The sequence below is a fragment of the Phalacrocorax carbo genome, chromosome 2, assembly GCF_963921805.1.
Source record: "Phalacrocorax carbo chromosome 2, bPhaCar2.1, whole genome shotgun sequence".
Lineage (NCBI taxonomy): Eukaryota > Metazoa > Chordata > Aves > Suliformes > Phalacrocoracidae > Phalacrocorax > Phalacrocorax carbo.
This window is the reverse complement of record NC_087514.1, coordinates 81,705,318-81,730,104: the sequence shown is the minus strand read 5'-3', so window position 1 is coordinate 81,730,104 and position 24,787 is coordinate 81,705,318. Positions and strand designations below refer to the sequence as shown.

At 40.4% G+C, this 24,787-nt stretch overlaps 1 protein-coding gene across 1 annotated transcript in view; it reads left to right on the top strand.

Moving 5' to 3' along the window:
• The first annotated feature begins 3,656 nt into the window (after positions 1-3,656).
• DNAH5 (dynein axonemal heavy chain 5) overlaps positions 3,657-24,787 on the top strand; it is a 158,219-nt gene continuing 137,088 nt past the window's right edge. The window contains exon 1 of the mRNA XM_064443395.1: positions 3,657-3,873. Within this exon, the coding sequence (XP_064299465.1) occupies positions 3,727-3,873 (147 nt within the window). The 5' untranslated portion in view covers positions 3,657-3,726. The remainder of the gene's footprint in view (positions 3,874-24,787) is intronic.

The window sequence follows — 24,787 nt, the reverse complement described above, 5'->3', positions numbered from 1 at the left end:
CCCCTGAAGGGACCATGTAAAGAAGAGGGAGCCAGGCTCTCTTCAGTGGTGCCCAGCACAAGAGGCAATGCGCACAGTCTGAAACACATAAAATTCCATTCAAGCACAGGAAAAAAATAATTACTGTGAGGGTAGTCAAGCAGTGAAATGGGTTGCTCAGAGATGTTGTGGAGTCTCCATCCATGGAGATATTAAAAACACAGTTGGACACGGTCCTGAGCAAACTTTTCTGTCTGACCCTGCTTTGAGCAGGGGTTGGACTAGATGATCTCCGGAGATCCCTTTCAGCTTCAACTGTTCTGTGCTTCTGTGTTACAGTGGCATCTTCAGTATCCTTAATGATATTATACTCTCAGTGAGGACACTCAGCTGTTTGTCCTGAAAGTTAAAAAACAATCATATGGAGAGCATTAGTGCTAAGGATGACTACCAAGTATAGAGATGTTTATAGTAAGCAAACTGTGGAGGGATAAAATCAGGAGTCATCATGCAACATAAGCAAAGGACAGAGTAAACAAATAGTGGGAAGCCTAGGGAGAACCACAATGCTTAGTGCCTTTTTCTTAGGTCTTAATAAAATGCTATTTATGACAAGACTGTAACAAACAATAAAAAGAATAGGAAAGCATTGGATTAAAGGTTTACATCATTTAGAGCTATTCAAGACAACAGGAAATGAAATATATCTTTAAATACTGAGAACAATCTCCCAAACAAGATCAGGGTTTTTTTTGAGAACAATGGGCAGTCTCAGAATCTTTAAGAATGTCAGACACAGCACCTTTCTTTTAAAATGTCAGAATAATAATAATAAAAATTACTAGAAACGATTATTATTCTAACAGTTCGGGGGACAAGAATGGGAAAGAAAATGTACCACATGGTTTTAAAAATATTAATTTAGGTCAAATCAGTCCAGTGACCTTCTTTGATATTTTAGCTGCTTGACAGTCTTGTCTTCACCTAGTGGGAACTAGTACCTCTAGCACACCCCTGTTTTTTAGCAAACTTTCTGACACAATTCTTGCAATTAGTATTTTTTTCCATTTATATTTTTTTCAAGAAACAAGACATATATGATCTAGTTCAAGTTACAGTGATGGAGGTCAGCAACAATTTGAAAGACTCTGCTCAAGACAAACTGTAAATTATTTTCAGAGAAACTCTGTGAAGATACTATACAAGGTCTTAAAGGAGCCTGACTTTCCGGGACATCGTTTGTAAGGGAGCTGAGAATTTGTATTCACATACACTACCAGGGTGGAAGAGCTGATCCAGATATAGATCAGAAGATGGGAATGACGCTTAAAGTAGTTTTCATTAAAGAAGCAGAGCATGAAAGAAAAAGCTCAGAAATTCAGTAAAGTGCTCAAGAAAGGAAAGACAAATGAACAAGTATAAAAGGGAAAAAACCTGAGAAGGGGCTAATTCTCTTCACAGTGGTGCCTGTGGTGGTCGGGGTCCTTTCCAGCTTCCCACGCTCTGCCGCACCAGCGGGAGGCCGGGAGGGGCGGGGCCACGGCCGGGGCAGCTGACCCCGACTGGCCAATGGGGTGTTCGTTCCACACCACGTGACACCATGACCAGTATGGGGGGGCAGTTGGCGGCTCGGGGAGGCGTGGTGTTGGGTCAGCGGGCGGAGAGCGGCTGCCTCACGGGCGGTTTGTTTCAGTGGTTCATTCCCCTCCCCCTCCCCCCCCCCGCCCCGTGTTTCACGCCTCTCATTGTTTTCCTTTCCATTGCTTTTTTGTTGTGTGTTTTTTTTGTTTTTTTTTTTTAATAATTAAACTGTTCTTATCCCAACCCACGAGCGTTACCCTTCTGATTCTCTCCCCCATCTAGTGGTGGGGGAGTGAGCGAGTGACTGTGTGGGGCTGAGCTGCTGGCTAAGCCACGACAACATCAATATGCAAAAGTGTGTCAGAAAATGACATGTGAGGTCCTGTGAGGTGTCAAAGTGAATATGGAAACCATCCAAAGTGAAAAGGATAAATGTTGTCTGGCAGCAGTTTAAAAGTTTATATTCAAACCACCAGTAGAAAGCCTTCCTTTGTGCTCTGTGGCTTCTAAGGCCACTGGAAGAGTTTTATGTCCAGCTTTGCATGCTATATTTTGGCAACAGTACCAACAAACTGGAAAATCATTAAGAACAGAACCTATGGATTCCAAGCAAATGCCGAAGTAACTAGCTTTTAGCTGAAACAATTAGCTTCTTTCAAAGAGAGAAAAAATTGAGGGAGAAAACATTTCCCATTGAGGGGGAAGTGAGCAAGTGGCCGTGTAGGTCTTAGCTGTCTACCTGGGTTAACCCACAATAAACACATTTAAAACTATGATTATAAAGATTATTTTTTTGTCTAGTCACTGAAGGAGAGATGAGAAGATATGTACCTTGAAATAATAATGGATATTAGTAAAAAATTAAAGAAGGGGATAAATAAAAACCGGACCATGCTCCCTGGGAGGGTTGTATAGTCTCTGTCTTCCAGAGACTTTTAAGAGCAGGCAGAAAAAATCCTGTTCAGGAATGCTTAGGAATTGTTGGGCTGAGACATGGAGTTTCTGCAGGTCTTTTGCAGTCCTGTGTATGCACGTTTCCATAAAGGCTAGCAGGAGGCTCCCTGGTCCAGAGTTCAAATTACATCAAAAGGAGCAGGAGAGAAACATATTCCAAAGTGAAATACCTACCTCACGTCTAGGCATTGGGTTTCTTACACACTTCTGTAATGAATTTCAGGTTTTCTTCTCCTCAATTATATGTGCGTTACTCCCAGTATTTAGCTTTCATATTCCCATGAAATGTTGACATAGATTCTGGATGAACAAAAGCTGCTGATACCTCAGTGCCAGGTCATAGTTATTTAGCCTATTCCTCATGGCCATTTAATCTTAGATAGCTTTCAGTATGTTTGCATATGCATTGTAACCATTTTCTATAGTGCTATTAACCACCCTTGCGTCTTTCTTCTTTCAGAAGTTAAGGAGAAAGAGATTTCCTTGGGGACAGATTTGTTTATGAACACTTTCACATTTAGATTTTGATTTATACATAAATGATTAGGATGTCTAACAGAGTGTCAGCAAGATCTTTAGTTTTACTATCATGTGATGAAGGTGAGGAGTACTGGAAACCCAGTAACAAGGAGACTCTGGTCATTTGAGAGCAAATGAGTGAGCCTTCACTGCGTTACCGGCTTAGAGGAAGCTGTATTGTGTGCACCTGTAGTATCCAGGTGTATTAAATTTCATTGCCCTTTTGTCACGTAGTTAAAGAGCAGCGTTTGAAGCTTTTTAACTCTCCCGCGTGCCTCAGTAACTCCAGGTATGAGGGCTGCAGAAACGCATGCTTTTTGGGAGCTGCTGGAAATGAGGCAATGTTGAAGGTCAGATTCTTTTGCTATGTTTTGAATGCTAAGGCTGCAACTGACACAAGTTTCAGCGCGGTGACAAGGGGTAACTCCTCAGGTCTCCCTGCCTGAAAACCAAAAGCAATAAAAGTGGGGTCTAGCCGTTGCGGGGTTTGCCAGAAGGGCATGCGGAGCTGGCTGCCGGCCGTGTGCCGGGCCGAGCCTCCGGGCAGGGCCCGGGCCCCTCGGCCGGCTGCGGCGGGGCGGTGCGTGCCGCCCTGGGGATGGCAGGGAAAGGGAAGTTGAAGAACCGACGGCGGGGTCGGCAGGGGGCGGCGGCGGGAGCCCCTCGCCACGGCAACGGCGCCGGCAGCCGGCGATGGAGGCAGCGGCGGGGCCGCGGCAGGGCCTGGGCGCCCCCGTTCCCGCTCGGCCCGGCCCTAGGGTGCAGCTCCCCGCCGGGTCGGGCCGCCCCCATGGGCCGGGAGAGCCCTGGGCCGCGCCGGGGAGCGGCGAAGAAACGCAGGTGCGGCGGGGGCGGATGGGGAGAGCGCCGCGGGGCGGGGGCGGCCCGGCTGGCTGCGGCGGGCGAACACCCCGCAACATCGAGCGAGGCAGGGAGCGCCCCGGGGCAGGGCCCCGCGACGCCCCAGCGGCGGCCCGGCCCGTCGGTCTGACGGCGACGTGCGGGGAGGGAGCCCTATTCCGGCGAGGTGGTGGGAGTGAAATTAGCTTCTTGTCCGCCGGGGTCTACCTGGAAAACGAAGTTTTAGAGCAGCAGCTCTTTGTTAACGTCTTTTTCCCCACCCGTTTTTTATTTTTTTCGGAAAAAAAAAAAACCGGTTTTTTTTTTGCGGGACTGTATTCTGAGGTTATTGTACGTATGCACCCATTTTGTGTGGCACAGTCGTTACTGGTTGTCCCCTCATTATTCTGAGATGCCTGGCAACAAAGCTGGTGAATGGTCTGGAGAGCAGGTCTTATGAGGAGCGGCTGAGGGAACTGGGGCTGTTCAGTCTGGAGGAGGCCGAGGGGAGACCTTATTGCTCTCTACAACTACCTCACTACAACCTCCTTTCAGGTGGGGGTTGGTTTCTTCTCCCAAGTCACTAGTGATAGAACAAGAGGAAATGGCCTCAAGCTGCATCAGGGGAGGTTTAGATTGGATATTAGGAAAAATGTCATTACTGACATTGTTCGGGCATTGGAACAGGCTGCCCAGGGAGGTGGTGGAGTCACCATCCCTGGAGGTGTTCAGAAAACCTGTAGACGTGGCACTTCAGGGCATGGTTTAGGAGGGATGGTGGTGTTGGGCTGACGGTTGGACTTGATGATCCTACAGGTCTCTTCCAACCTTAATAATTCTATGACTTTATTAATCTGTATACATTGATAAAAGAAGATAACTAGGGGCAATTTCCCCTGTTGCCTTTTCCGAGAAGGTATTTTTATCTGTGGTGAAATTCACAAACTTTTTGTTTATAAACAAAACACATCTTGTATTTTTAAGAGGACAGCTGGTTCTAGTGTTAATGACTTCTGACAAGACTTCAGGTGTGAAAAGACTTAAGGTTCTTTCAGTGACGGTGGCAGAGGAGGCCCTTGAGACCTGCCATAAAAGAAGAGGAATAGTATGATGTGCACTGACAAATCCTGTTTCCCACTGTGCGCTGGAAGTCTGTTGCGTTCAGCTTCTACTCTGATAATTATTTTCTTACTATTTGTGTTGTGTGGAAGCACAGTTAGTTATACAATACTTCTTCAAGTGTTAACATTTAATGAAACTATTTTTTTGTAAACTATTCCCCCCTTTGTTTTGGCTGAGTCCTCTATGTATCTAAAAGCAAGAAAGTTTGCAGTATGGTTTTTCGCTATTAATGGAAGCTAATGTTTCCTGGAAGGAATCTGTAGTTAATAGATCCCAGGGATGGTTGGATTCCATTAGCTTTTGATAACCTTAAAGCAATACAAATGCACCTCACTCTTACCTTTTGTAGTAGTTTCCAGGACACATCCCAAAACCATTCAGACTGATATTTCTGTACAATTACAAATATACCAAGTTGTCGTGCCTGTCTCTTGTAAGAGTAAATTGTTTACCAGGAGGCCTGTTCCACTGAAACATAAAACTTTCAAGTCAAGAGAATCAGCCTAATGCTGTGGTAGTATCTAGAATACCCTAAACTTTCATAAAAAGACATTATTGGGTTTACAAGACATTAATTAAGAAAATATAATTAATTGCTTGATATGTGGAGCTAAGGATAAAAATGAAGCCGCTATCTCTTTACTAACTTTAATGCTATGATCAAAATTTAAATGAATCAGTTGAGGAGTTTGGGGAGGTTCGGGCACAGTAGCCCACATGGGCAGAAAGATTCCTTTTCCGCTACCTCTCCAGTGGATGTAAACAGTAATGAGAGATTTATAATGAATGCCTCTCTGGTATTGGCACTTTATCAGCAAAACAAAATTAGGATGCTATGAATTGCTCACTACCAGGTGTAAAGTAGCACAAGCAGGGATAATCATTTGATCTATCAGTGAAAGTAAGGGAAAATGTTTAAGACCATGACAGCTGTTTGGCAATAACTTTATTGAAAGAAATAAAATGCCCTCCTCTCCAATGAAGAATGCAACTTTAGCCTAATTCTGTATGCCATAATTTTGGTATTGCCCTGATAGGAAACGATCCTTAAACTTTATTAGTGTTTCCGTTCTGAAACAAACGAAAGACACAATGGGGCATTGGCTCAGCTTCTGTCAGAGGCAGATTGCTGTAAGTCACTGAACTGATGTACACATGTTGCAGCAGTTATAACCTAGCCCGTCATTCCTAAGAAAAATCCTGCATTCAGCAATGTATGTCAAAATGAACGGGGGGCAGAAAGCTGCATAATTTGTGTCTCTCTGAGGAAGCATGCAAAGATGTAAGGAGAGATGGTTTAAGGTGTAGAAACTGGAAAGAAAAAGCAGACGAAAAGATGGAACCTCCTTTTTAATGTGTGATGAAGGGAGAGAAATTTGATTACTTTTGTGCTTTTATTTTTTTTGAGCAATGATTGGATATCTTTGATCGGATTTAAAAGTATCTGCTTGCTAATTGGTGGCAGGTAAGTACACTTATCAAGTTAATGCTGGATACAGTTACCAAATATCAAAGCATGCAGCAAGTTGCATGGGACAAGCTGTTACTGCACTAGGAGATGGCTGAAGTAATCGTAACAATGGCTAATGATAGCTAACCTGCTGGAGGACAGGAAAAGCTGTGTTTTGTTTCATCGCTAGCAGGATATTACAAAAAGCATGAGAACTGTGGGTAGATTTCCTTAATTTTCAAACAGGCATTTCTAATCTAAAGAAAACAAAAAGCCAAGTGTGTGTCTTGTTTGGAATACGGTGACAGTTGAGCAATACATCAATATGGATCATATTGGCTAAATATATTTGGGCAAAGCATGACATCAAATGTTTAGAAGGGGAAGAAGGGGTTTTCTTAGTCACAATCAGGTTGTGACTAGCTAAAAGAATGTCGGAGATCCCCACTGATTTCAGGTTTCAGTAACCAAGTAATGTATCTGGAAATGCACAGTAGAGACAGAACACATTTCCAAAGAGCTGTGACTGGCAATGAAGGAGTATGTCGTCATTACAATGAATAATCAAAAGATTTACAAGTAGGGAAGACCTCTAAATTAATCTAGATTAATTCAGATCAGACAGTGTGTCATATTCCAAATGAATCAAGAATGATGACACTTCATGATAAATAACACTTGCATACCACAGAGGTAGAAGGAGGTTTAATAAGGCCGGCAGCTACAGGGCATCCTGCATCCTGTACTCTGAACACAGAGAAGAGAGGCCGCTGGCCGAGGAAGCAGCAATTGTGTGGCTCTGGTTGCTCAGCAACAATTCCAGCTTTCTGACCTGTGTATTTGTCCAGGCGGTAGCAGAGGTGCTGTTTCCAGAAAGGTTTCGTTTCTCACCAAGGAGAGAGTTCCCCTCTGATGCAGTTGGAAGGTATGCCCCATAGGAATAGGCTGCCAGCACACGCTCCTAAAGGCCCAGGATAACTTGTAACTTTGCATTATTGCCGCACTTGTGGAGTTGAATGGCTTTGGCATTCATTTATATAATACTAAAATTTGAAATCTGTTATTGTTGTAATGCCAGCTGTAAAGGGAAGCATCTGGTTCTTGGCAAAAATAGTTCTGTTTCCGAGCAGAGGTTTGAAATACCTGAAGGGTGTTGGAATGAGGACATAGGGTTGAACAGTGGGGCAGGGGACAGCACTGCGTGCTTTCCAGCTCCGTGCAGTTGGACTGCTGATGCCAAAAGGCTGCAGCTGGACTAGCTTAAATGCACAGCAGAAATGGGCAAAATAGCATCAACAGTTTTGGGAAATAAAAGCATGGCTTGCACACTGTTGTCTCTGGGATACCCAGTGGATTGTAGGGTATTATGAGTAGTGGATTAAAAGTGAACAAAAAGGCTAAATGCAGAGAATGGCACTTGGTGTTGCTTACATCTTCTAGGGTAAGGAAGGGTGGGCAGAGTTACAGAAGAGTTCTTGGGAGCTCTTTCAGGATAAAAAACCCCTCTTGATTTCCTGAATATTTTCAGTACTGATTTTCCCTCAAGTATTTACTCCATTTGTACTCAAATCAGTTGTCTGTTGGAGCTGCCTTTCTTGCTCGACTGAAGAAACAGAAGCAAGATGCCCTCTGTGAAGGTGTTGGAGGTGTTCAGGTCTCCTAGAAAACTGAGACATTGCTCAAGTTTCACGATGAAAAATAATATCATTACTTAGTATAAAGAATATTATATTTCAGGTTCCTGAAACAATAAATCCTTTGTGATGTTGAATGTTGAGTTGTGTCTTCCACTCTCTATACAGCAACAGTGTTTCTCTCAGGGTTCCCATACTGTTTTCTTGTACCTTGCACCCACAAATCTGATGGACTTGTTTTGGCAGGTTGAGGAATGGTCTGAATTGCAATTTTTAGAGTAACTTGAATGACTTTTATTAGCAGAACACAGGAGAAGCTTGTATTTTATGACTGAAATATGTGACTTGAGCCTCTGCGTGTTAGATAATCGTTCATTAAAAAATTATACTGAGGTTTTTTCATAGCACAGATGAACACAGCACAATTAACCATCAGATTTTTACTACAGAAAAAAGTGCTTTATTTAGCAGGTAATAGTGGTGGAGTATGCAAGCTACAACTGTTCAGGGATTATGAGAGCATAACTTGGATGTGCTATCAGGTACCAAAGTTGGAGGCAGTAGGATATGTAGTTTCTATTTCATCACTGCTTGATACCTAAAAATTTATATACAAAAACAATTTTAAACCTCCAGCATGGGGAAAATACACAAATTCTGCCTTCTATGAAGTTCATTTGGGACATCTTTAAGACAGAAAAGTGGAAAATGTGGAAGTCAGGATTTCTTGTGTATAGTTCTGAAGATGGCTAGTTTGAAAAGGAGATAAAACTTGCCTTCTTCCTGCTCTGAATTGTTTTGTTTTCAAAGTTTTTGACCCCTTCAAGAAAAATGCTTATTATATGTGGCGATTTGTTTATTAATATGAATTAGGTCAAGAAGCACAGAACTCCTCTGTAGTAAATCATTGCATTTACTCTTATTTTCTATAAATTTTCCTTTGTACAAAGAATGTATAAGTGTGAAGCTCATATCCATGAGGATTTATTAGCAGGATTTGTAGCTGATGGCATAAATTTATTCTCGTGGTGAAAGATTTTTTTGGGGGGTGGAAATAAACAACAACAGAAGGGTGGGGAGGGAGAGAGTGGGCTCTTCCCAGTGTGGCCAGGTAGGGCAGAGGTGGGTCCCAGCTGAGCACCCTCTCAGGCTGGCCTGTCTCTGCCTCCCGTGCTGCATGTGGCAATGATAAAGATGAGGCTGATGATGGCTCTCTGCCCTGTTGTTCCTTGGGACCTGTTTGAACTCCCTATTGGTTGTTACTGCTGATTGGAGTATGTTAATCGAATGCAAATGTTGTGCACAGAGATTTAGCAACCAATGTGCACATATTATCCAGTAATGTTTGTCAAGCATCTCCATGACTGTTTTATACTTTGTTACATGTTATGTTTGGTTTTCTCTAATCTAAACTAAAATCTTCAAAGACAAAAGGCAAAGGAGTAAGTGAGGAAGGGTGATCCTTATGCCAGTGGGAGCAGATTCCCATGAGAATCGCCTTAACAGCACTGTTGGGGTTTGCAGGTGCAAGGTCCATGGCAGTAACAGTACAAGAGCAGCAAAGGAAAAAAAACCTGCTAGAGAGGCTCTGGAAAACAGCTTCTTGGCAGTTTGGGTGCAAGGTTACAAAGCTTCAAGCAGTAGGCCTTTAGCATTAGTGAGGTGAAAGCACCTCTGGGCATCATGCCGCAAGATGTTTTTAGATATATTTTTTTAAATTTATAAGCTGAAGTTTAAATCTACTGGAATACATTAAGGGATTGTTACAGCCTCAAGAAAAAGCTGAGCTTTGCTTTATATGTGGTGGGGTTATTGTATCTCCCTCCTAGATTATACCGACTAGCCTCTGGACAATTATTTAACTCTGGTGGAGGGGGAATTCCTGCTAAAAGCTGAGAAGGCAGGGTTTTGTGAGTGTTGGTTTAGCTGCATGCAGACAACGCAGTAACTTCAGGGAAAAGCTTTTGGAATCTTATTTTGTTTTCTAAGGACTGTTACAAAAGCATTCAATTAAGAGAGTCTTTTTCAAGTTTGAGGAAAAAGTGAATAATGGGGGTTGGACATTAACTACTTCTTGCCCTGGCCCCAAATTGCTGTGTAGCAGTCATAGGATCATGCTTAGAAAAAGGCACTGGAAGTGCTAAATAAAAGAGGAATCTTGATACAACGGTATGTTAGGGAACAGCACTGCAAAGGTGCAGTAAAAGTAGTAATCTAAAACATAGGTTAATCAATAAATAAATAGACCTCCACAGGCTTAGAGCAAGAAGTGCCTTGTTAGGTGACTGGTTTCGGGAAGAACCAAAGACAAATTTTACCAAGTGGGGGGGGGGGGCGGAATTAGTTACACTGCAGAAAAGAAGTACAAATCTATGGCCTGTGATTACCTTTTTGTTTCTCCATCGCAAGAGAAAAGGTATGAAAGGAGAGACTACTATTTTGTCTGGTTGGTAAGCATTATGTTTTTCATGCCATAGCTGCTACTACTAAAACTTGCCAAGAGGGTGTTTTTTTGTAATTAGTCAAAGAACTGGGTAGCTTACATTAAATGTACTTCGTTTATGCTGTTCTGATGAATTGAATTTTTATCAAACTTAAATCATATGGAAATGAGTATGTAAAAGTGGCATTAAATGAAATCGTATTTGGTGATAAATAACTCTGAATGTATAGATTGAAAAATGAGTAAGGCTTTCTTAAAGTCTACTTGGAAGTAAACATTGATTGAGAAGGTCATAATGTTATTAAGTAAAAAAATCCCCTCCCCTCCCCGACTTTCTACGTTTTGAAATGTGTGTGTTGAAGGAGTTAATTTCCTTTAATTGTACATGTATTAGTAAATTGTGGGGAGGGAGAGAAAACAAGGAAGACATCTTACTTGTGCTGTTTTCAGACTGAAGACTTCTTATATGAGCTAGTAATAGAGCTGAACAAATATCTTTCTGAGTTACTGTGGAAGAAGTATCATGAAACTTCTATTTTTAGCTAATGCATGTAGCTCTTTTCAATGATGGACTGGTAGGCCCATCTCAGACTAAGATTAGTAGGAATGAGCCATAGATAACTTCCAAGTGACTGTAAAGAAAACACCAAGCTGTAATGGTATAGATATGTTGTGCACAGGTTATTTTCATCTTGATTGCTATATTGTACAACTGTAAGGTTTACGGTTGGACTTGATGATCTTAAAGGTCTTTTCCAACCTAAATGATTTTGTAACTTGCCCAGCAAGTCTTAGCTGCATAGTTAACATCTGTATCTGCAGCATAAGATGTTATTTTCTTGTGACCCATAGGTCAGATGAGTTACTCTTGTGAGCTCAGTGCAGCTGTGTGGAGTTTTGAAAAGCTTTAGAGCAATTTAGTTCAGCTGTGTCTGAACAACTGTAATAGCTGTTGATTGCAGTACAAAAGTGCTACTAAACGTGTGTAGTGAAAAAGCCTGAATTCAGCACAAGTAATCAAAAACTTCAAAATGTTAATATTACTTATTAAAGGGACATAAAAATTCCATCACTGGAACTATTTTACTTGCTTCTGTGTGGATCCAGCTATGCTTCTGGTCCTGGCAGCTAAGCTTAAGATAGATTTGGGCCATGGAGCAACTTGCAGGACCTCAGTCAGATGGTCTTGTCTGATTGCCATTGATAGCCAGACAAAACCGAGTTTTTGACAAATGTTTTTGTTGTTTACTGCATGGTAAACACATTCTTCAAATGGACACTTTGTTATTAATACCAAGCTACACAGAAACATTCCAGGTTAGTACAATCAAGCTTTTATTTATTGATTTACTTAGTCTTATGTGGTTTGCGTATTAGCAAAAAATCAGGTGTGAATCTTTAAAGCTTATGCTGCTGAATGCCCGTTCAGGTAAAGGAAGGGAAGAGCAGTAGAATAGAAAATAAGAACCACTACACCACTGTCTTCACTTAAAAGGGTAACAAGGCAGCCAGTAGAAAGCAGTTAATACCTGTGAAAGTATTTACTACCTCAAAAGGAGATAAATGACACAAGTAGTCAGTTTTCCCAGCTTGCCATTCTGATCTGGCAAATTTATGTTAATTATGTCTTGATAGGCTGCATCAGTAGAGGCAGCTATCAGCCTCCCCAATTTGAAGGCAGTAATCTGGAAGTTAAGTCTCTTTATTATGGGTATATTGCCAATCTGTACAAATACATTTTCTGATCTTTATAGTCATAACTTCAGCAAAAGTTGCATTTTTCACAAATTTGTATTTCCTTATCTAATTTGCCTAAAATGGAAATGTTGTAATTTTTGAAGATTGTCTCTTGGAATCATCTATATTTGTTAGATTTGGTGTCTTCTTGGTGCCTGGCTTAATGAAAGACAGGAGTTTCAACTAGTGGTCCAGTGGTAAGTCTTGAAGATCATTCTCAGATGATGGCTCATTGTATAATTCAGCATGCTCAAAAGCTACAAAAGGTGGCTAATGTTGTTTAGACTGTAAACTGTTTAAAAACTTGTGGAGCAGAGACACGATCTAAAACAAAGCTATATGAGTTCTTCAGCTATTGGCTGTACAGATGACAGACTATTTCTCTGGACAGCTCTGATAGCCCTTGAAAACAGAAAAGCAAAAGCAATGTTTCTATAAGGCATGATTGTTCAGGTTGGTGTGGCCTGTTTACAGTCTGTTCGAGAGCCGTAACTTCCAAACATGAAGCAGACGGAATAGTTTTGACTAATATTTCTCTACTCTTATGTAGAGATATATGGCCATAGGAAGCTCATTTGTTTCATTGTAAAGGAAGTGGTAATAATACTAAAGCAAAGCAAGGGTTTATATGTAACTGAAGGACAGCTTAATCCTTATGATAGCTCTGAGTAAGCTTTGGGTTAATACTCAATCTGACCTGGGAAGTATTCCCTTTTGACAGTATGGAAAGAAAAAAAACATTTAGCCTACCCTGCTGACTGCCGTGACAAGGATTCTAAGCTGCACTGTGCGTTTGCCTAAGAAAAGCAACACACCACTGAAATCTCTTAAGAACTGGTCCTTAAACTTTTGAGGTAAAATTAACACCAGTTAATGAAAAAATATGGAGTTGGATGAGTGTGAATCTTTAGAGTTTAGAGTTCACTTTTTAAAATGCATGACTTATTAATAAATCAGAACTGCTTTAGTATTAAAATGCTGAATTCAAAAATATGCTGCCAAGTTAATGAATAAGAGCACCCTACCTTATCTTCCTGGTGGGGCCTGCAGGGAAGAAAAATGACTATTTCTAAGGTTAAATGAGCAAAAAGTTATTACTCCATGAACTGTTATTACAGTGATGCTTTGTTTGCCATGTAACAGCTTGAAAAGAGAATATTTTAATTGTTTAATGCTAGACAACAGCTACTGAATAGCATCATCTGCATTTTCATTGCAGGTGGTATCACAGTGTTGTCTCTGTATAGGAATCTGTGAGATACTTTGCTGTAGGAATGGCTGGTGTGTGTATGTGCATATATGTATCAAATGTTGTCTGTTAGAGATTTTTTTGAACTATAAACGAAGACTTGCGGAATCCCCTTCTTTGACATAGACTGCCAAGAACCTTTGTGGAGACAGAGAAAAATGGGGGCAAACTAGTGGGTGCCATATGAAAGAAAAAGTAGGTGCCACTGCATTTGTATTTGAAATGTAATCTATGGTAGTTTGAAAAGTCCTCAAGACTGAATTGTTAATTGGTAAACATTGCTTCCAAGGGAAGTAGTCCCCAAGAACTCTTCTGAAAATAGAAATCCAAGTCTTGGATCCTCTTCCATAAGAAACCTTGGATTTGGCTGCCTGTTTTACGCTGGACTCCTGTATTTCTGCTTCAGAAGTGTGGGAATGAGGACCTCGGAAGTTTTTCCTCTGAGGAAATGGTATGAGGAAGAAAAGGGATGGAAACACATTCTCATGAAATGCTAGCCAGCTAGTGAATCTTTATGTGATAAACTGAGCTGACTATGCAAATGTGAAGAATAGGTGCAAAATTTGGGGTGGGTTTCAGGTCTCTGTCGAACATATGGTTAATGGCTACTCACAAAGAAGAGAAATCTAGGCAAGCTAGGGAGGCTGTAGAGCTTCAGGATGAAGTTTTTCATTGAGACCGATCCTCTCTCATGCTTTATTGAAAACAGAGAGGATGGTCTGCATCTTGCACTTTACTTGTCCCAGGCCTAGTAGTTGTGTGATGAAAGTGTAAACATGTTCAGTGAACCAGATAAGAAGAGAAAGAAAAATCTTGCCTTTTTTTACTAGTTATTAAATAAAACATTGAGCAGTTGTCTGCCTTAATTCTTGGTGGACAGTTTGGAGCCTGGTTTTCAGTTCACACGATGTCATGTATCTCTGCATGATGCGCTTATATCCAGGATGATCACTAATTTCTATGGTAGCTAGCCTTTTACAGAGGTAGAAGTAGACTTCATGGTCATGATCAGCTCAGAGACCATCATTTTATATGTGAAATCAGGATTAGGTTCTTTTTGTCTACACTGAATAGTTGCTCTGCCTTGGAAGGTTCTGTAATTCTTTGTGGTCATCCTTATTACCTTGAATAACTTAGTTTTGTCTGCAGATGTTGTCACTCTTACAGCTTTTCCCTTTTCCCCCTGGCTGTGTGCAGGTTCCTGGAGAGCTCCACTGTTGACCAGTTGCTGTAAGAGCTATTTTATTCCTATCTTCTCCTTTCCAACATTTAACCAAGGTCTTTATCTCTGAAGGGTCATTTCCCTTATGCTTGTCCTAAAAGCATTTGACAATGGATGTTTTTGAAAGCTTTTTGCAAATCCAGGTCATTTAGATCAATTTTCTTTACACTGATGCTTATTAACCCCTTTGGTGAACCTCAGCAGTTCCTGATGAGTGTTTCTCCCTTTCACAAAAACCTTATTGACTTTTCCTTGGGAAAATAAATTATTTGAGCTGCCCCTTAATTCTGTTCGTTATAATGCCTGCTATTTTACCTAGTCAGGCTTCCTCATCAGTTGCTTCTTGTTCAGCTAGCCCTGAAAGTGTGCATTTCATAGGCCAGTGACCGGTCCTCTGATAGTGATGCAGGGTACATGTCATGTTAAATGGTTTTGCTCTTTTGTCTTTGAGTTCCTTTAGAATTTTTGGGTGACTACCCATCTGGTGCATTACTTACCATTGATTTGAAAAAAAACCAAAACTTGTCAGTTTATAAATTGGTCTTCTGAGCCTTAATGTGTTGCTATTTAAATAGGAGGTTCCTACAAAGGAAACATTGAACTGTTCTGCAGCAAAAATGTCTACATATTTAGTAATCTTCTATCGTATTCTTACAATATTATTTAAGACATTCGGAAAAGTTTCCTGCTTCTGTGACGCACTGTCAAAGGGACCTCGTTATCAGTACTCTGTTACTAGCTGTTATTCAGAATGCTTCACCTTGCCTTACTGCATCTTTTTCTAAGTTGTTGGGGTTTAATTCATCTGGATGTTTTCCATATCAGTGTTACTCCAGCTCTTTAGAGGATGCCTTCGTGCTTTTACTCTGCTGTTTAGCTATGCTGGCTGTCTTATGTTTTTTCTCAAGTCTTTCCTGGTAGAAGCTCCCTACCAGTCTATGCAGTTCCTCTGCATTTCCAGTATGGTGTTCTTAAATAGTTTGCATGTTGTCTGCAAGGATTCTGTTCTTTTTGGCTGCTTCTTTTTACCTTCTTATTTTTAGTGGTTTCTCATTTGGAAGTAGCATTTCACTGCACACTTTTTTTAAACTTTTGTTAGTGCTGTGAGGTTTTTGAATTCTGTATTTCATGTTCTCTGACACTAGAGTTCTGAACCTGATGTTGTACCCTTTTAGGGACTGAGGTAGGAGTCACTTGCCCTCTTGTATGTGTGGGTTTTTTTATAATAAACTTTCTATGACTATTAATGCCTAAAAAATTTAGCATTAACATCACAATCTGAGGTGGTATTTCCCTAGCATACATGGAGACGACAGAATTTCTTGTTGATACTGTTCCCTGCCACGGGGGGGACCCTCTTGTCACTGTCAGCATGTCATAGTCCATCCTAATCAGGCAGTCAGTAATATGTGCTGTGTTTATTTTGTTTATGACTGAAACTTCATTCCGCTGGGCTTTGGTTGGCTTGCTAAATTGTGTGAACACTGAGCTGTTTTACAGTGGTGTAGGCTTTTCCATGTTTCCTGTATAGTAAATACCTTGATGTATGGCACAATGTACCAATGCTACTTTCCTTATTCTGAGTTTCTAGTGTTATAGCAGTGTCTCTGTTCAAGATAACATGCCAGTTCCCCCAACTTTGTTTCTAGGACTTCTCCTGCTGAGGTGGAAGCAATATGGACTTGTTTTTGTTTTCTATTTTGTTCCACCCTGTTCAAAGGGTCAGTATCTGTTCCAGCCTTTTGTTATGGTTTGCATTGTGGCAGGTGGTAGCCTCTGCCTAGCACATTAGTGTTCCCTGTACTTTGTACAAGTGGATATGTATTTTGAGACCACATGATCTTTAGGGCCTGAAAGCTTTTCCTCAGGCTAGGGTTAAAAACATCCCTCTGATCTTTTTTAAGAGTAAAAGCCACAAAGTATACCTAACTTGTTTCTTCCAAAATCATTCCTGTCATTTCAGGAGTGTCCCCAGCTTCCATCCTTTCTGTTTTGGTAAACAGAAGGCTAATTGTGTATCTGTCTGCTTAATATGTTCAGTGTTCTATCTTTAGATTTTGTTTTCTTAGCAGTGGATCAAATAGGCAAGCAGAGCCTAGAGAACAAATGTCTCACCTAAAGCAGAACAGGGAATTACTCTAGGACTTCCTACATGGTAGGTTAATTCTTTAAGCAGTACTGTCTTTCTTTTGCCATAAAAGGCTTGTTGGGTCAGCAAGATGACATGGTTATAGGTTAAAATCTTAGTTGTATCTGTTACCTCATCAAACAAGTTAGATGAAGAAAAGGTGTATTTTTTAGCTGTGATAGCCTTTGTTGTTGTCTTACTTCGGCTCAAATGAGTAATTAGATGGCTGACAAATTGTACACTCATTAGGTGTTTAAGACAAAAAGCATTTTTTTGAATGACAAGCAACCCAAATGCCTACTAGTGTAGGAAATCACTAAATATGTTGAAGTTTTAGTTTTGCTTAGCACAGCAGTTAAAAATCCTTGCCTTAATTAAAGGTAGTAAGGCCTCAATGTTTTTTGACTTTGGAAGCAGCTCAAGGTAAGTAGTCCGCTCTTAGCTTTGGTTGTTATTGTTGCAGCTGTATGAGAGAGAATGCAGCAGAGTAGAATATCCCTTAAGTTCCTTCACTTCTGAGTATAGATTTTCATCTGTGATTTGTAAGTGGTCATCACCATGAAGGACAATTTCAATTGCCAAATTTTAGAGAGACTGTATTTTGTGGTCTTGTGAAAAACAGCATAAAAGTAATGTACACTTTCAGCTTTTAACCACTAGATGGTAGCTAACTACCATCTGTCATTAACTGCAGTAAAAGCAATGTTGCTGCCGAAGCTGTGCAGTATAACACTATTAAAAAAATCTTTTTACATTGTGAAATGAACTTTCACAATTCCTAAACTAATATGATAACTTAATATTTTCATCTAAAGGGTTTTTCTCTAATGCAGTTGATTGTGCGCTTCATGGTTTTACTGACCTGCATAGTGGTGGTTTACCCCAAATCAGACTATATGTTATGTAGTGTGCTGAACATAGTCAAGGCTATCCAGAGACACATGACAGACTAAAATGGCTGCAGACTGAAAGGTTGCTTCTTAGCCTTCTGAGTTGTTGGTTGTATTAGTGGTGTGCTAAATTGGCTATGCTGGAAGTCTGGCTTTTGACATGAGGACAATAGTGCCCTGACAATGGCAGTTGAGTACTGTCTCAGCCACTTAATTATTTTCAGTTTTCCTTTTTAACACATAATGAGGTAGAAGATCACAGGAAGTTGCTTCCCATAAATGTCAAAAATCTTTCCAGGACTCCAACCAAGACCAGCATATTATCTAGTACTGTAAATGCAGTCTACTTAAAAGGTCCTAAGTGAGAGCTGACTTAGAAGACCTTTTTGCAGCTGTAATATATCCTATGTAAGTTAATGAGTTGTGATTTGGTATTAACACATACATGGGTCAAATCTGTGGGTTAGATTATTCCTTGTCGTGATAGCCGGTCATTTTAATTTTGCCAGCCTTTTAAATAATATAAAAATGCCATGTTCCAAGTTATTTAAATGGCTGAGATTTCTGGAGTGTGTTGAAGACTCTTTTTGCGGATGATAAATGAGCTTACAGAGATGCTCTGCTGGGCTTGACACTCACAAACAAGAGCTAGCTGAAGATGTGGAGGTCGAGGGAAGACTTGACTGCAGTGATCATGAAGTTGTGGAGCTTAAAACCCTGAGAGAAGGGAGCAAGACAGTCAGTAGGTTCACAACCTTAGCTTTCAGGACAGCAGATTTTTGATGTCTTTGGGGATCTGGTTGGCAGGATCTCATGAACGACTGCCCTAGGGGAAACAGGACCAACCAAAAGTGGTTGATCTGCAACAGCATCATCACTGGAATGCAAGGACAGGTCATTCAATGTGTAGAAGGAAGAGCAGGCCTTGCAGAAGGTCTGCATGGGTGAACACAGAGACCCTGTCTGAGCACAAACATGCACGCAGCTTCCATATAAGGTAGAATCAGGGATGGGCTACCCAGGAAGAATATAGAGACAATACCTGCGACAGAGTTGGGAAAGCAACAGCTCAGCTGGAGTGCAAACTTGTGAAGAGGGTGAAGGGAAATGAGAATGGCTTTTCTGAGTACATTGGCAGCAAAAGAAAACATAGGCCCACTGTACTGTGTACTGTATAATGTACTGTGGCACCCAAAACTGCACACCGTACTCAAGGTGAGGCCGCACTAGTGCGGAGTAGGGTGGGACAATCATCTCCCTCAACTGGCTGCAATGCAGTGCTTGATGCACCCCAGGACGTGGTTGGCCCTCTTGGCTGACAGGGCACGCTGTTGGCTCATGTTCAAAGATCCAGAGAGCTACAGACCAGTCAGTTGCACCTCAGTTCCTGGTAAGCTTGTAGGACAAAGTGTTCTGGAGGCAATTTATGGCATGTGAAAGACAAAGATGATGATTGTGAACAGCCACCATATATTTACAGGTGTCAAATCCTGCATAACCAACCTGATTGCCTGCTGTGATGATATGGCTGGCTATGGTCAAGGGTAAAGCAGTGGTGGTGGTCTTTATCTTGGCTTTAGCAAAGTGTTCCATAATATCCTTGGAGTCCAACTGGTGGTATATGGACTGAATAATTGTCTGATGATTTGGGTCCAAAATTGGCTGGATAAGCAGACTCCAAGTGGTACCAAGTCCAGCTGGTGACCAGTTGCTAGTGGTGTCCCTCAGGAATTGATACCGAGGCTAATACTCTTTAGTGGCTTTACAAATGACCCGAATGATGGAGAGAGTGCTCTTTCTGTAAGTCTGTTGATGATAACAAACCGGAGGGAGAAGGTTTTATGTGGAGAGCAAGACTGCTGGTCAGACAGACCAGGATAAGCTTGAGAAATGGGCTGACAGGAACATAAAAGAAAGCAAATGCTGAGTCCTACAGTAAGATAGAATAACCTTGTATGACAGTACAGGCCAGCGGCCAATCTGCTAGATAGCAGGTTTACAGAGAAGGGCTGAAGGGTTCTGTTCCATGCCAAGTTGAACATAAGCCAGTAATGCACCTTGCAGCAAAGAATGCTGACTATATGTGAGGTTGAAATAGCCAGCAGGTTGACAGAGCAAGTTCAGCAGAGGGTCACCGAGATGGTCAGGAGGCCAAAGTGCATTATGTATGAGAAGATACTTAGCCTCTTCTTCATAGATCCCGACAAACACGGTTCTCTAAGGGAAGACCTTATTGCACGTTACAGTTTCTAATGGGAGGGGACAGAGAAGACAGAGCTGGACTTTCATGAAGACGCATGGTAATAAGAGCCAATATACACAAGCTGGAATGTAGGAGATTCTGGTTAGAAAGATGGGAGCAATATTTACGTAGGGTGGTCAGACATTTCTAGTGCTCAAAGAGGTGGAATCTCCATCCTTTGAGGTATTCAGAACTCAACTGTGCACATCTCTGAGCAGCTCCCTCTAATTGGACTCGCTTTGAGCAGAAAACTAGATGACTTCCAGAGATCTCTTTAAGCATACATGATTTAGTGGTTCTGTGAGTTGGTTGCTATGACCTTACATCATTTTATGAAAAAGCTCCATGGTTCTTAATTGTTCTTTGAGAGATTTATTCAAGGTTTGGTTTTCCCTGTATTTCTTTTTTTAAAAAAGAACTTTTCTTGTTATGCATTGTAAAATCAAGCCAACTGGGCTGAGTTTTTACATTAGAAATCACATATATCCCGCAAAGAAGAGAATAATTCTTCAGCGTTCTGAAATACATCCAGGAATTAGCTCAATATGTAATAATAACATGTTTCATTCTAAGCAAGAAGGCTGTAAAGGGTTCAGAGAAAGCTACAAATGTTTTCTTTTACACTAAATGCAAATTTTTCAGTCTTTCTCTTTCCAACATGTATACATAATCAGATTTGACTATAGTAGGTGGGGAAAATTGTGCGGAAAAATCAGATAATGTGGGGAAAATGTTTTTACTCATGCAATTTTTATCAGCACTGAGGTTGTCAAGTGATTTTTAGGCATGATTCACGTTGATATGAGTGGAAGCAGAAATAAGTAGGGGCATTCTAAGCCTGAAATAGCTCTGAAATTTTCTTGTTTTTCTTGTTCCTAATATTGGATCATGAGTTTGTTTTTCTTGGCATTTTCAAGAGGACATCAGATTAGATTCTGTCACTGAAATGAAAAAAATTAAAGCTATTTTGAGAAGAAAAAACTTAACATTCCTGCTGAAGAAAAATTGCTGTATTAAGCAACCATTGTACAACTGAAAAATAACTGAGGCTGAATGTGCTTGTATAAAATATGAATAGAAAATCCAGTAATTTAGTAGTGTGTAGGTAAAAGCTATTTGAAAGCTGCTTGAGTGTTGTGGCTATATATTTAAACAGTCATGTGTGACAAGGAAACAAAGATGTTTGTTGACATGAGGATTACTTACGAAGGTTAAACACAAATCAGATAAGTAGTTATAAAATTGACTTTTGCAAATGGTTATGTTGCCCTTGAGCACGATGAATTGTGTGGAGCAGTGTTTGTATATAAACAATATCACCTTAACAACACTGTGGTTGGTAGCAGTAATTTTCAACTCCTAATCTACAGGCAGTAAATTCTGATGGTTATTAGAGAACTCTAGTTTCTAAAGTAGTCTGATTTAGTTTTCAAGTAACTTAAATGCACATTAGAACTGAACTTTAGAAAAGATACAGAGCTAAGGTTGATTGTTGCTGGCTTTTTAAGTCCTTACTGTATTTTCTAGGGTGTTTTTGGTGTTCTTACAGATAAGGAATGAAACAAATAGGAACAAAATGTTGGGGGGAGAGTTCAAAATGATGAATCAAGAAACTTGCTCCATGTTTTAAGGCTTATTGCCAAAAAACAGGACTTGATGCTTGTATCTAACAGTACAATGTTTAGAGCTGGAAGAAAGCAACTTTGGAAGCAGAGCATTGACAGAGTTAAAAAGGTAAGGAGAACTGAACTTTGGACTAGGTCCTGACTACTAACCATATAGTTTGAATAAAGGTGTAATTGAGGGGTGAGTAGGGGGAAGAAAAATGTGTGTTTTAAAATGGTGTAAGTGGATGACACTGGCTTCACAAAATATTCTAATTAAATGAAAATGGATAAACTATGCCTTTTAAAGCAAAATAGAGTATTTGGGATAGGTATTTGTCATAAGAGGTAGGGGTTTTTTGTGTAACTGGTCTTGTAAGTTAATTGATAGGTTATCAATAAAGGCTTAGTTGCACAGTTTGTTTTGAAAGGTAAATTTGCACTGGGAGATATTTATCCATTTGGCTACTGGTAATTGTGCCCTGTCCAGATTGTTGCAGTGGTCTGGTAATGGTATAATATCAAAGATGAAGAGCTGGATGCTAGATTTGGCAACAAAATGGGGGGCGGGGGGGTGGGGTGGGGCTCTGCCACCAAGGAAAACTGAAGTTTAACTTTGCTTTTCCCATACTTTTAATATGGGAACACAATTTTGAAGGCACTGCATAGTATTGAGAAGCAGTAATAAAATACAGAAGTCATTAAGACCCTTAGACTAATTTCAAAAGTTGGTTATTTGAACAAACTGTTCCTGAGTTAACGTAATGTTATAACAAAAGTGGGAAAGCTCTGACTGATATTTGAGATTTAAGAGTCAGCGAAGGGGACTGCCTCAGTTCTGTAGGGTGTCTGTTTTTTGGAGAGGAATGAATAAAAATGTGCATCTGAAAACTCAGCGCGCTTGGAAAGTGTAAAATGGTTTGCTGTTTACTTTTGCAGGGAAATCCATGAGCAATGCTTGTGCAGTATAAAACATCGTAGCAAGTTAAAGGAGAGACAGAGGAATGCTGTGTTGGTAAAATAAGTTTTGGGTGAGACAGTAAATTAACAATAGAACACTCTTATTTTTTGACTCTTCCAGTATTGAGCTTCCCAGTAAAGTGGAAGTGTATTGCTCATCCAGAAGACTTTGAGCATGTCTAAATTCAGTAATGCACAGTATTCTGACAAGCAGATGCATCATTTGCTGGATAAACTGTTCAGGAACAAGTTTTAACTTGTGCAGTTATGACCTGCGTACTAAATAACATTCATGCTAACTCTATTTAGAGTGGCTGCAGACACGTCAGCAACTGCAGTCTATAATGGATAAGTTGGCAATAGTCAATATTTGGTTTCTGAGGCTGCTGTTTCAAAAGAAGGAGCCCTGGCATCGCTGACTTCTGATCTTTTAATGTATTATGCTTATATATATATCTGCACACACCTCTACACTCTCTTGTAGTTAGAAAACACTTTTTTTTGTTATTTTAACTTAATCCCCGTTTATTGCTTCATGATTATGGATTTAGACATATGTTAAAATGGATTTAGGAATTTCCCCTGTGCTGCTGTTCTTTAAATGAAGAACCGATGTAAAGCTGTACCATAGAAAAACTTGGACAATCCTTCCAGATATCTAAGTGAGAAGGCATTTCTCTTCTGTAAATACCATTCCATCTGAATCCTCCTATATCATATCATGGGGCATTATGAGGAGGCTTTGTTGTATGACCTTGATCAGAATTCCTGCTGATACTTTTCAGGGTTTGCATGTAAGTGTTACTTTACGTACCAGCAATTCCTCTTACCTACATAAATGATAGCTTATGTGTTTTAGCAATCTTTCCGTCTTCAGATCTTATTCTTTCAGTGTTCTGTTAAATGATGTTTATTTGAATTATATAAACCTGCCTGTTCTTCGGTAATTTTTTGCACAAGTGCTGTTCAGGGATGTGTACTTCTGTAGTGAATCCTGCAGGATGTAAAATACACAAACTCCTAGGCCATGACCACGTTGCTGGTTTGAAGTAAGATATCTGGGGATAGTTACACTTAACATCTTAAAGTCCAAAGATTGAATTTTGAAAACAGGTTAGTGAATTCCTTCACTGAAGTTCTGGTTGATACAAAAGGTTTGAGGGCCTGAAATGTACCCTTGTGCAAAAACCAGGAAGGAAATAACCTTGAGTAGAAATCTACTTGTTCTGCCATTAGCCTTTTGCTCGTTTATGTCTGGCCCTTAAAGATGGGGTGGGGAGGGAAGAATGAGAGGTGGAAAGCTCAACATTTTCTTGCAACTCGTTGTCTGAGATTCTTAGTCCCTAAGTAAAGAATGCCTTAATTCTTTAAGTAGTATGCAAATGGAAAGCGATATTTTGAACAGTTTCCAGTCCAGCTTCTGAGTGTTTTTAAATATTAAAATTAATGACTTGCTTTTGAAAGCACTGAAGTTAGGTTTCTTCTTTTTTTGGGGACAATCGAATCCTAAAAGTGAGGGAGAGGTGTCTTCTGATGACCGGAACAACTGAGAAATGTGCGTGTTTGATTGGGGAACACTTCACTTGGGGAGGAGAAGCTGTTCTTAGAAATGGCAGGTCATCAAAATATGGAAGCAGGACAGGCAGGGTGTGTGCTTGAATTACATTGTAGCTTCTATCAGGAAAAACATGCATGCAATTTGCATTAGAGAGATATCCACCAGAACAATGCAAATGCCTTCCAGAAGTGACATGTGCTAAATGCAAGTGAATGTCTTAATCTTCATAAAACTATATTTTTACAATCCAGTTAATTACCTGTTTTCTCTAGGTACAGTTCATTAAAAGAATTTAAGTTAACTAGGCTTTTGAAGTTTTGTGACATATTAACGAATGCTCTTGTTGCTGGACTTAGCCTTAGGCAATATTTGATGTCTATGTGAACAGCTATACACAATAGCTAGTGTATTTGTTATAGGGCTTCAGAGACTGCAATTGAGGGATTGGAAAGCATTAAAAGAACAAATGTCAGGGTGTGATTTCCCAGTTTGAGAAGACCGGTGCTCATGATTTCAGCCTACATAAACAGCCACTTGTAGAAGAAATGGGAGGCTTTGAACATATCAAGGGCCATCTGTATAGGTAGAGTTGGGAACTGATAACCACTGTAAGATGAATACCTCGTGTACCAATATATATGGAATTCCATGCTGAAAACACAGCAGAGTACAAAA